This window comes from Alexandromys fortis, unplaced genomic scaffold, assembly GCF_014885135.2.
Source record: "Alexandromys fortis isolate MF-2015 unplaced genomic scaffold, M_Fortis_MF-2015_v1.1 scaffold_197, whole genome shotgun sequence".
Taxonomy (NCBI): Eukaryota; Metazoa; Chordata; class Mammalia; order Rodentia; family Cricetidae; genus Alexandromys; species Alexandromys fortis.
Window position 1 is genome coordinate 841,100 of NW_026068072.1, and position 13,273 is coordinate 854,372.

Genomic DNA, 13,273 nt, shown 5'->3' on the forward strand with positions numbered 1-13,273 from the left:
ACCTGCCAAGTTCTTTGATCTGTTTTGTACAAAAACTGAAGCTTTACAGAAGTAAAGTTGCAGCAGATTTTCACTACACAGTGTGTCTGTCTGTCATTTCCCTTGCATCGTATCCTGACTATCCTATCCTTCACCCTGGTCCCCCGTGGGTGGTGGTCTCCGAGAGGGACGGTCCGCGGCAGAGAATGTCAGTGTGACCTGACAGGAGGCACCGCCAGAGAATGCTGGCTATGGGAGGACATGCACTTACATCCCTGTGCCTCTACTGTTCTGTCTGTTAAATGGGACCAAGGGGGACTGGGGACAACGCTGAGGTCACTGGCACCAGGAAGAGCATTATGGGCTCTGGGTCACTTTAAGCAGGAGGCAAAACCTGACTCTTGCTTTCAAAGGTCACTTAGGGATGCTAAGTGTTGAAGAGCCTATTAAAGGGTTAAAAAGCCAATTGCTGATGGTGACTTTATAGTATGGTCTATTTCAACAGGGCCGAAGCTAAACAGACAACAGAAACTAACAAACGAACAACACACACGCTGCAGAAAACCGTGTAGAGTAACAGATATGGGTGGAAGGGCGTGGGTTGTGGGGATGAGAGAGAAGTGGGGAAAGAGAATCAACAAAAACTACTTTTGATTGAAGGTGCCATAATGAAGTTTAATGTGGTGTATGGTAATTAAAATACAAAAAACAAGGGGCAGGTGATTCCTAAGGTACAGACCTAAGGTTGACTCCTGAAATACACACTCATGCACACACAAACATGTAAAAGATGCATAAACATGAGCCAGGCTGTGGAGGCACACACCTTTATCCCGGTATTCAGGAGACAGAGGCAGGTAGATTTCTGTGAGTTCGAGGCCACCCTGGTCTACAGGGTGAGTTCTAGGACAGCCAGGGCTACACGGAGTAACCCTGTCTCCAAAACAAAAACAAAACCCAAAAACCTACGAGCTAGTGAAGGAGACCCTACAGTTGTGGGGGCTGAGCAGGGTGGAGGAGGGGAGGGCAGACAGGGACGGTCACAGCAGGGGTTGAGATAGCAAGTTCGGGTACCTGCATTGGCTTTAAGGTCCTCAGGGGTCACCATGACCACAAACCGGATGGCACGTTCATTCCGGAACATCTCATAGGCCCAGCGGCGGATGGAGCGCATACACTTGACCGCAGCAATGCCGTTGTTGGCAATGAGCACCTGAGGGGGACACCAGGAAGAGCTGGGGCCAATAGTGCCACCTGCACGGGGACCCGAGAGCACCCAGGCCGGAACATGATCCCACACAGCATATGCAGGGATGACAGGGGAATGGATGAGGGGCTTGGGTGGCAAAGGTGCCATTCCCTCCGACATCGATCGCTTGGGTGTTCCGTACACACCAGACTCCAGTGCTGTGTCTGCTCTGCTCTTCTCTGCTGCACTCTGCCCTCACAACAACCCCCTGAAGGAAGTTCTACCATTGTCCTATCTGGAGGATAAAAACACCGATGCTCAGAGGAGTGTGACACTTCCTCAGGGTCACACAGCCAGAGTGTCCTAACTCAGGCTCAAACCCAGATCTGGCAAACTATAAGGCTCGGATTTGGTTTTTAAAAATGATCATCCCAGCACTCAGGAGGCAGAGACAGGAGGATCTCTGTTAGTTCAAGGCTAACCTGGTCTACAGAGCAAATTCCAGGCTGGTCAAGGCTATATAGTGAGATTTCAATAAATAAATAAATTATATGTAAATATGGGAGCCCGTGCGCCAGCCTGGCCAGGTAAGTGTAGTCTCACCCCTCAACAAAGACGACTCTTTGGCAGCAGGCAGAGACTGCTACAGAGATCCCAATTGGTCAGTGTGTGGATGATAAATGTCTGTGTGGGGCCCAACGCCAGCTGCTACATCTGTAATTCAACCCCTACATCTAAAGCTTAGGACATATCTTGGGAGAGCAGGCAAAAAGGCTGTGAGAGCCCATGTCTCCCAGTGGGTCCAAATTGCAGTGCCTAGAAATGAGGGACGGAAGAGTAGAAATCAATGGGAACAGTGCCCACTGCCAACTGAGCATGCCCAGAGCCTGGCTTCAGGGCCAGTACTGCATAGACTGAGGAACACGGCACACACTTCCTTGGAGCTTGAGGCCAACCTGGAATACACAAACCCTATCTAAAAAAAAAAAAAAAAAAAAAAAAAGCAATTTCTGAATTTTCCTGCGGACTCTAAATCTGAGTGTTTTGTCAGCCTTGGGGTCACAGTTTGCTATGAACACAGTAGGAATAACCACAGAGTATGGACCTGCTTTGTAAGGAGTAGGAACCAGGTGAAACCAGGTGGACCCTCACACATGGCAACATTTGCTCAGCTGCAGCCCATCCGTGACGTCACAGTGTGGTCTCCTGTCCTCTAGGAAGCCCAGCTCAGGGAGTGGTGGCAGGGACGGAGGTCTATACATTCCGACCACCAGCCCAGGAAGCAGCCACACTCCAGCAAAGCACCCAGGAGCTCCTGACCAAGCCCAGAGCCTGTCTCGCCTTCTGAGGAATGAGGTAATGCACCCATGCGGGGGGGGGGGGGGGGGGGTGTGTGAAAAGTCCCCGAAGTCAAGCACCCAGCAAGTGTCCCAAGTGGCGGCTTACTTTCCCTCTGAAGTGTCCAACCAAGAAAAGGAGCCCACCCCCACCAGCATGCAGGACTCATCTGTACCTTCTCGATGACCCTGTTGCCCCCAAAGCGGGTGACAAACTCAGCTGGGGACGCGACAGTGAAATCTCTGTGCAGGTCCAGTTTCTTATGTTCACGGCCTCTCTTCACCAGGTGGAGTCCGGACATGCTGGGTCTGCAGAGAGGGAAGATGGGAGCCATGAGGGAGGAAGCCTGGGGTCTCCAGGGCAGAGTCGGAGCTGGGGCAGAGTCGGAGGGAAAAACCAGTGGCCAGGGAGAGTGTGTGTGCTCACATATCCTACATACAAACACACCCTACATATGCACACGCCACACACACACCCTACACACACACTCTATAATACACCCCCACTCACACACCCTACACACGCACACACACCACATACAAGCACACCCTACATATGCACCAAATACACACACACACACACACAAAAAAAAAAAAAACATGGAAGCACAAAGAGACTCAAGGCTGCCTCAGGAGGCCTCTGCCTGCCCTAACTCAGCTTTTGCTTGGCATGTCCCCTATCTGGGAACTTACAACAGCTATGGGCACGCTATAAGCAGAAAGGAGATCTGTACACACTATGACTCTTCATTCCAACATTTGACAAATTTAGTACACGGAACTTTCATGAACTTTTCTGTACAGACTTTTTATTATTATTAAAGCTGAAAAGTTTTTAAAAACATAGTATAGAAGTTGTGCTTCCGACTCTGCTTTCCCTCCCCCTTCCTTCCCACCCTGGGCCTGGAAAAACAGCTGACACCAGAAGAGAAGAAGAGGAAGGGTCAATCTATCACCAGTGAGTAGTGACCCCAGATCAGGTGTCAACACATAGGCACAATCACAGAGGGGTTCAGGAGGTGCTCCCCCCCCCCTCTCTCTCTCACACACACACACACACACACACACACACACACACACACTCAAAGAAAGCCGGGAAGAACATGAATGAGATGGGACTCCGAATGCGCATGCTGATGGCAGACTCAATGAAGCCTCTGGGCCCAAGGAAGACATCTGGGTCGGTTCTTGTGTGTTTGTACAGGAAATGCAAGGAGGATGAGCAGTCACCAAACCCTCTGGACTGTGGTGACCGGAGTCCCTGTCACCTGGTCACAAGGAGCACTGGCTGCTCCTGAGTACCCCACGGTGACTCCCAACTACCTGTAACTCCAACTCCAGGGATCTAACCCTGACTTCTGGCCTTTGTGGGCCCTCCACATGGTACATACACAGACATACATGCAGGTAAACATTGATACACATAAACTAAAAACAAGTAGAATCTTCAAAGAAACAAAAGTCCTCTGTATACAGTCAGTGTGGATAAAAACTCACTGAGGGTTCAGGAAACTTAAAGGCTTGAAAACAAAAGGAAAAACACATGACAAGATGGCTCAGTGGGCAAAGGTGCTTGCTGCCAAGTCTGACTATCTGAGTTCAATCCCCAGGACCCATGTAGTGGAAGGAAAGAAGCAACTCCTAAAAGTTGTCCTCTGATGCACGCATGCAAGCATGTATGCACGCGTGAGCACACACACACACACACACACACACACACATGCATACATCCCAAATAAATATAATAAAAACACAAACTACATCACAATACAAGGAAGGCCCCTGCCTCACTCCTCTGAAACCTCCGAAAAGAATCCCCTGTTGACTCCGGCATTTCACATCTGCAAGGTTCCACAACCCCTGGACACAGACCCACCCAGCTGAAGGGCAGAGATGCTTCCTGAGTGAAGTGAGTTAGGTTACACTGTGGGGACATCCTAGCACACACTCACCAGCTTAGGAAAACCACATAAGTCTAGAATCTCTTTGTCGAAGCAGTGTCTGTGTAACCCAAGATAGCCTAGAACTGAGATCCTCCTGGATCGGCCTCATAAGTAGCAGGGACATACAGCCTCAGCCATTACACACAGCACTGGGCTAGAAACACCAACTGATCCTCACATATGCGGCTGTTTGGTGACTGAAGCAGCATCGCTGGGCACACATCACTCTCTCCTGAGCGTCTGCCAGAGATGCCGCCTGTGGCCCGTGCCATCCAGAGAGGAGGCTTAGCTGTTCCACAGCTGCTCTGTCCAGGCGCCTCCCCAGGCTCTGGCAGAGCGGGCTCTGTTTGGCCTGCTTGCTTTCACAGATGAGGGTGGTGAGCCGCCACGGCCCTTTGTTCTCTATTTTCTTCTGGAGCAGGTGATTTTCAGCCTTCACTTGTTCTTTGTTGGTCCGTCCCACCCTCCTCACAGACGCTAGCATAGGAGGCTAACCCTCCGGGTGGTCCCCTTCCCACAGGTGCCATCCCTGGGGGTGGCTTCCATCTCATACACCCGACAAGCACCACAGATGTCTGTCCTTCCTTCTGCCTTTCCTCAGAGTAGGATTCTAATCTGGGGTGGCTGGCGGGCCCCATCTCTTTCTGGGTACTCCCTTGTTTTGCTGGCACAGGTCTGCTAGGAGAGTCACACGGTTAACAAGACAGTGTGTGGAACAGCAGTGTGCGTTACAGTGATGTCCTCGACCCACTGACCCCGCCCCAGGTCCCCACCACCTGCGTCCTGACCACATGCTGGCTGCTCTGCTGTAGGCACTGTTGCTCTTTCCTGGTGTCCCCTATGGCTTCCATGGCAGAAACCCTCACGTAGCTTTCTGAGAAAGCTATGGAAGGGGACAGAAAACATGACTGCCTTGCATGTCTGCCCACTGTTTTCCTTCTGCCCTTGTGTTCAGACCCGTTGTTCACTCTGTGCTGAGCTGAAGGAAGGCAAACTTCCTTCAGAGTTTTGAAGTCAGCATCGTGGTGTCGTAGTCCCCGGGTGTTTGGGGTTTTTATTGTTTGTTCCTTCTTGTTGTTTGGTTGGAGGGTTTTTGTTTGTTTTTTGGTTGGTGGGTTTTAATCCTTCATCTTTTGTCAGTGACCTGGTTTTTCCATATTTGGAAGCTTACATGTTCTTCTGTCCCCTGAATTGGACGGTGTCATGTGTGCACAAACATGTCTGTTTCTGTCAGCGAGGCTGTGGATTTGTTAGGCCCTCTCGGTCTGGTGTCCTAGTCCTTCACGGTGCTGGGACTGGAGCCCGAGGCTCACAGGCTATGGATGGAAGGATTCTGAGATCTATCCCACGCCCCGCCTTCTCTAAACTGAAAGTTAACACACTGGGACTCCTCCAAATATCTCCTTACCTCTTGTTCCTCCCTACCATATCCTGAAGCTTGGCTGTTGAAGTGCAGAGGTTAGCCTACCACATTATATATTTAGTTGAAATTCTGAAGTTAGCCGACTAGAGCATTTTCTTCTCTCCTCTTCTCTTCTGTCTTCTGGAGAAGTCCCTCAGCCTTCTCTCCTAACCATCCACGCAGCAAAATTCTTCATTTTGGCCCTTACGTCTTCAATGTCCCAGGGTTGGTTCGGGGGTATGTAAATTTTCCCTTTTTTTCCAAAACAGGGTTTCTCTGTAGCTTTGGAGCCTTTTCTGGAACTAGCTCTTGTAGACCAGGCTGGCCTCGAACTCACAGAGATCCTCCTGTCTCTGCCTCCTGAATGCTACCGCCCGGCTCCCTTCCGGCTTTCATAGAGCATGTTTAGTCATGAAGCTATGTGTGTGCATGGGGTGTGTGCACACATATGTGGAGGCCAGCAGACAACCTTGGGCACCATCCTCCAGACACTATTTCACCTCCTTTGGGACAGTCTCCCCCCCCCCCCCCCCCCCCCCCCCCCCCCCCCCCCCCCCCCCCCCCCCCCCCCCCCCCCCCCCCCCCCCCCCCCCTGGAGCTCACCCGTTATGCTGCGACGGCTGCCTGCAAAGTCCACACATCTGCCTGCCTCTGTCCCAATCTGGACACTTATTTTCTAATGGGTTGGTGGGAATCGAACTCAGTTCCCCCAACTCGCAATACTGACTGAGCCATGTCCCCAACCCAATGTCCCTTCCTTAGAGCATCCTATTCCTTGACACCTGATGGCCTGCTGACCCCAGTAAGGAGAGTAGTGTCCCTGTTTCAAGCGTCCCTCTCCTGAAAGGTGTCTATTGTTTCCAAAGCCATGGAGCACCCAGTTTTCCTATCTGGGATATGGGGACAATAACACATAGCTCATTCGGTAGGGCCGCATGTTTACTTATGATTAAGTGAGGCTGTCCAGACTCTCAGTAGAGGGAAAGAAAGGGGTCCAGGGTGACATGTGGCACCCACTGAATCAATGACCACACCAGGAGAGCCAGGGTCTACCTGCTCCTTAACCAAGAGGAGCAACAGCCACTCGCTGAGCCTACTCCACGAAGCCCCCATCTGAACTCTATCCTCGCCTTTCGGTGATCTTCCCCCACAGGCTGATAGCACCCTGCATCAGAAAGTCTGACCCCTCCACTCTCAGACACACAAACCTTCCAGCTCCTAGGACTTGATGGAAATACGCACAGTTAAGAAAAACTCCATTTTGAGGCTTAGAACCATCTGTGGCGTCACTTTGATTGGCTGGTGATGGAATCCCTTCTTCAGGCAGGCCTCGAACCCTTCCCTGAAGACCATCAAAGAAGCATGCAAGGCAAGGGGTAGCCTTGTTCCAGGCACAGGGCTGTTGTGACTCTTTTTGACAATGCTGGAAGCCAGCCAGTGTCGGCTCCAGACAGACGACCTTCCCTTGGCACTGGAGCCGGCTGAAGGAGAACCTAAGCACACTAAGTCCTGACCTTACGCAGAAGGACACGGGTGAGGGCTGAAATGAGCCACGGTGGCTCGGGAAATGGCTTCAAGCAGCAACCAACAACAGAGGTGCCAGCCAAACACCAGTCCCAGTCAGCTGCGGGGGCACAAGACCAGGCTGTTCTGGGAGGAAATCAATGTTGTCAAGGGCATACAATGGCCTGGACTTTCTCGCTGACTTCCTATCGCTCTGCGTAGGAGAAGCTGCCATCTGTTCTCAGTAACGAGAAAAGTTGATAAGCGACAGAGCTGGGCAGGTGATTTAACCCTATCTAACCTCAGAATTTAACCGGGGTAGAAAAGACTGAGTAGGTGCAAAGACAAACCCTGCAACATGGCCTCTGGAAATAAGAGAGAGGGCACAGGGGTCCTCAAGCAGGGCACTTCTGCTCCTCAGGAGGATGTGTGACAATATCAACTCAGACAGTCTGTACCTAGTGGGTCGAGATCAGAGATGTTGCTCAGTCCCATACAAGCATAGGACGGCCCCGAGCTCCAGTAGAGCTCCAGCGGGCAAACCTGGCTAGCCGAGGGCCACCCTCCTGATCTTCTGCTCCAGAACCTGTGACACCCTGCCACTACTCCGCTCCTCCCCTCAGACCTGAAATGGGGAGTGGTGATGCACCCTGAAATCAAAACACCTGGGAGGTGGAGACAGGATTGTGAATTCAAGGTCAGCCTGAGCCCACATGGGAAGTCTCCGTCTCAACAAGCAAATGCAGGCTGGGCCCCCAAGCCTGATGATTTGACTCTGAGCCTTTCAACCCCCAAGATGGAGGAAAGGAACCAACTAATGCAAACTGTTCTGACTGCCACAGATGTCACCCTCTCTCCAATAATTTTAAGATAAATTAAACAAACACACAGCATCTAGGGAGGTGGGGTGCCACTCAACGGTAGTACTCTTGCCTGTGGTGTAGTAGACCTTGGGTACCATCCTAGAACCAGAGAACAAACAGAGCTGTTCAGGGCCCCAGTGTCCCCCAACACTTAAATCCCTCACCCTCTCTTGTCGTCACTAGAGGATGGGCAGGAACCAGCACCCTGACCACCACATGGTGGGAGGGAGGCAACGTCTACACAAAGCATGTCTGTAGTTGGTAACGGGGCACAGGAAGAAGGCATGAAGCCAATGGAGCTGCTAAAGCCACTTTCCTACAGACAACTCAAAACTAGGTTCCTGGAGCCACAGAGATGGTTCAGCAGTTAAGAGAGCTTGCTGCTCCTCCAAAGGACCCGCATGGGTGGTTCACAGCTACCTCTAACTCCAGTTTCAGGGGATCTGACGCCATCTGCTGGCCTCTGGGGGTGCACACACATACACACACACACACACACACACATAAACTCACACACGCATACAGCATATACAGACAGATACACAGAGAGACACAGCATACCCACACACACACTCATACAGACAGACACACAGGCATAGAGAATATATAGACAGACAAACACACACACAGCAACACACAGAAATAAAAATGAATCTTACAGATAAGTAGGATACCAGATCAATAGACCTTTGGAGATTTCTATTAAAAAGCATTTAATTAAATGGATTTATTAATTTATTTGGAGGGGTCTGCATGAACTACCGTGTGTATGGAGAGGTCAGAGGGCAGCTTTTGGGAGTCAGTTCTTTCATTCCATCATATAGACTTCAGGAATTAAACTCAGGTCAAGGTTAGTGGCTGGCACCGTTGCCTGCCGAGTTGTCCTGACAGCCTGACCCTTGGGAATTTCTCAGGACACACACCCTTGCGATGCCTTCTAGAATGATACCAGGTCAAGGGTGAGCAGAGGTGGTCCCTGGACAAATTCAGTCTGCCATGAATGACTTTACCACATCCAAAGATTTCTATTGTGCCACATAACAATTACACTAACGTCCTGTTTTAGAGTCCTCTAGTGGAACACAGCCAGGCCCATTTAATTGTGTAGTTACTGCCACTATGAAAGGCAGAGTGAGTCGCTGTGAGAAACTATATGGTCACAAAGCGGAAAGTATTTACTATTTGGCCTTTTAGGAAAACAGCACACCAACCCTGAGCTAGACCGACACAGGGACTTTTGTATTGATTCCTGAATACACACCTGTAATCCCAACTCTCAGAAAGTAGACACAGGAGGATCCGGAGTTTGAGTTATGCTTGGGAGTTCAAGGCCAGCCTGGGCTATGTGAAATCATGTCTAAAAATATCAAAAGGAGAGGGAAGGGGTGGGTGCTGAGGAATAAGATGAACGCTATCTCTAGGAGGTGAGGGTAGGTGGATCATGGCAAGATCTCTCATGTAAGCAATGACAGAATCCTCGGGACAGCACATCCTTTGACCCAGAAAGAGGAGAGCCTGCTGGGGAAGGTTATCTTAGGCATGTTACAGGGGCCCTGTGGTGGGATATTAGTTTAAGATGTGTTACATTTGTTTATACTGTGGAACATTTGTTTAATGATGCAAAGATGTGTTGCATTCTTTTATGTTACATTTGTTTAACTCTGTGAAGCTGTGTTAGTTTGCCTGCCTAAAACATCTGGTTGGTCTAATAAAGAGCTGAATGGCCAATAGCAAGCAAGGCAGGAGAAAGGATAGGTGGGGCTGACATGCAGAGTGGATAAATAGAAGAAGAAAAAGAGAGAAAAGAGATCAAGGAACAAGAAAAGGAGGAAAGGAGGGCTCCAGGGGCCAGCCATATAGCTAGACACTGAGTAAGAAGGGAAGGAAATATACAGGAATAGAGAATGGTTAAAGTTCAGAGACAAAAGGTAGATGGGATAATTTAAGAAAAGCTGGCAAGGGCCTGAAAAGATGGCTTAATAGTTAAGAGCACTGACAGCTATTCCAGAGGACCTGAGTTCGATTCCCAGTATCCACATGGTAGCTCTCACAAATTACATTTGTAATTCCAGTTCTAGGGGATCCAATGCCCTCTTCTGACTTCTTCCAGTAGAGGACACATGCGTCATACATGTATACATATATGCAAGCCAAACACTCATACACATTTTTAATATAAACAAACAAATAAATAAGAAAGAAAAATTGACAAGAAACAAGCCAAGCTAAGACCGGGCATTTATAAGAAATAAACCTCCATTGTAGCTACAAAAATTCTTTGTTCTGCTAGTCTTCCTGGACCAGTTTATCCCCACCAGCCTGAAGCTGTTTATGAAAGAACCACTCTGCCAGGCAGTGGTGACACATGCCTTTAATCCTAGCACTCGGGAGGCAGAGGCAGGTGGATCTCTGTGAGTTCGAGGCCAGCCTGGTCTACAGAGCAAGTTCCAGGACAGGCTCCATAGCTATTGAGAAACCCTGTCTCAAAAAACGAAAAAAGAAAAAAGAAAGAAAAGAAAAAAGAAAGAACCACTCTGAAGCTTAATATTAATTACATATTCTTTGGCCTATTAGCTCAGGGTTTTTATTAACTAACTCTTACATCTGAAATTAACCCATTTCTATTATTTCCTATTTTACCACAAGGTTTGTGATTTTTTTACCTCACATCTTGCTTCTTGGGCAGCTACATGGCTTCTGCCTGACTCTGCCTTCTTTCTCCCAGCATTCAGTTTAGTTTTCCCACCTAGCTCTATTCTGCCCTGCCATAGGCCAAAGCAGCTTCTTTATTACCTACCCAATGGTAATAAAACATATTCAGAGCACACAGAGGGGAATCCCACATCACTCTGTGTGTGATTAATTTGGGAGCTGGGTGGCAGGCCCCTGAGAGGTGAAGGTGGAGGGATACGATCTCCATGCTCCATGAACCACTTGTGCCCATGAAGATGTGGCGGACCCCAGCCCTAGGTCCTTTTCTTGGCCCTTTGCTTAGACATGGCCAGCTAAAGGACTTCACAAAGGGTCCCTAAAGGCTTTGTTTAGTTAAGCAGGTCGAGCTTTTAACATAGCAGATACAGTTCAGAGCTGGTAGAATGAACCCTGTGGGCAACAGCCTAGGGTCAGTCGAATCCCTGCTCAAATCATGCTCAAGGCAACGGAGCCTTTGATCGGCGCTCGGGAAGCAGAGGCAGGTGGATCTCTGAGTTTGAAGTCAGCCTGGTCTATAGAGTGAGTTCCGAGACAGCCAGAGTTACACAGAGAAACCCTGTCTTGAAAAAAAAAAACAGAAGGTTGGGGCTGGAGAGATGGCTCAGAGGTTAAGAGCATTGCCTGCTCTATCAAAGGTCCTGAGTTCAATTCCCAGCAACCACATGGTGGCTCACAACCATCTGTAATGGGGTCTGGTGCCCTCTTCTGGCCTGCAGGCATAGACACAGACAGAATATTGCATACATAATAAATAAATAAATTTAAAAAAAAACAGAAGGCAAAAAAAAAAAGGAAAAGGAAGGAAAAGAGAAATTGGAGGTTACAGCATGAGAAGTTGGCATGACATCTACATAGAACTCATACCAGCATGGGGAAAGCACCCCACAAATGATAGCAGGTATAATGACTGTGCAAGCTAATCTAATAAAGTCTCCCTGTAATACATATTACAAGGTGTTCTATCCACCCTGATCACCTGGAGAGCCCAGACCTTGAATTAGAGTTGCAGGAGATCTTTAGGGAACCTGTTCTAGACCTGGGGTGCAAGCCTAGGATTATGGTTAGTCCTGAGCCCGTCGATACTGGCTGGCTGGCTGGCTTGGTTTCCTACATGTACATACCAGCAATAAAGTCTATCTTATAAATTAGTCATGGTAAGAGATTCAGAATAACAGGGCCAGTGGCGATGCACATGCCTTTAATCCCAACACTCCAGAAGCAGAGCAGGCAGATCGCAGTATCCTGGTCTACAGAGCTACTTCTAGGACTGACAAGGCTACACAGAGAAATCTTGTCTCAAAAACAAAACAACAACAAAAAAGATTTCCAATAATATTAATAAACAGATTCATTGTAACAAGTACCAATAAAATCTCCAGCATCTCTCCCCTCCTGCTTTTAGGCAATTGTTAAGGAAATAAGAGTGACTTGAGGGGCTGGAGAGATGACTCAGTGGTTAAGAGCATTGCCTGCTCTTCCAAAAGTCCTGAGTTCAATTCCCAGCAACCACATGGTGGCTCACAACCATCTGTAATGAGGTCTGGTGCCCTCTTCTGGCCTGTAGGCATACACACAGATAGAATATTGTATACATAATAAATAAATAATAAATAAATAAATAAATATAAAAGAAGAGTGACTTGAGCAGAAGTAGCATGGTAACATAATAGCCATGTGGTGACCAGGAACGCACTAAATACTGAGGTGCAGATAGCATACAAAGAATGGATACACTGTACAAAAGGATGCTTTGTGTCCGGGATGGACTCTCACGAGATTTCATCACATCCCTTAGGGCCATCAACGACATAAAACATACTAACTATGTCTGGAATTTTTAACTCGATATTTTCAGACCATGATTGATAGAAGGTAAAACCACAAAGAAGGGAAGACTATTGAACTGACCAGACATTTGCTACCACTTGACTGGGAGTTTCTGGAAGATACAAGTAGTTCTTGCCAAACACAGCTATACCCCTTCTTGTTTGCAGAGGCAAACTTTACACACATGGGACGTGCATAGCGGATCCTGATGGACTAGGTTATCTGCTGTAAGAAAGTAGCTAAGGAGAAGGCAGTGCCTCAGCTCCAGGCTGTGGCTCGCTGTGCTGTATCTACATCACAGAGGAGACAAAGCTGGACTATCCACTGCACACAGTGACTGCTTGCACGTGTTAAAGTGTATCATTTGCAGGAACACGCTGGACCTAGGAAAAGCCTGGCACACACAGCAAGGCTGGCAAGTCAAGTCCCAGCTAGTTGATACCTCAAGTGTTATAACCTTAGCCTCTGTCCGACTACTCAGGTCATCTAGCAAAGCCCACAAGTCGTGGCACAGGCTT

General features: G+C 48.8%; 1 protein-coding gene across 3 annotated transcripts in view; it reads right to left on the reverse strand.

Annotated features, from left to right (window-relative positions):
* The window catches only part of Acacb (acetyl-CoA carboxylase beta), a 106,017-nt gene that overhangs the window by 73,443 nt on the left and 19,301 nt on the right, over nt 1-13,273 (reverse strand). For all 3 annotated transcript variants that reach the window (XM_050121055.1, XM_050121054.1, XM_050121056.1), the window contains 2 exons: nt 2,682-2,814; nt 1,054-1,192 (listed from right to left, as the gene is read on the reverse strand). In XM_050121055.1, the coding sequence (XP_049977012.1) occupies nt 1,054-1,192; nt 2,682-2,814 (272 nt within the window). The remainder of the gene's footprint in view (nt 1-1,053; nt 1,193-2,681; nt 2,815-13,273) is intronic.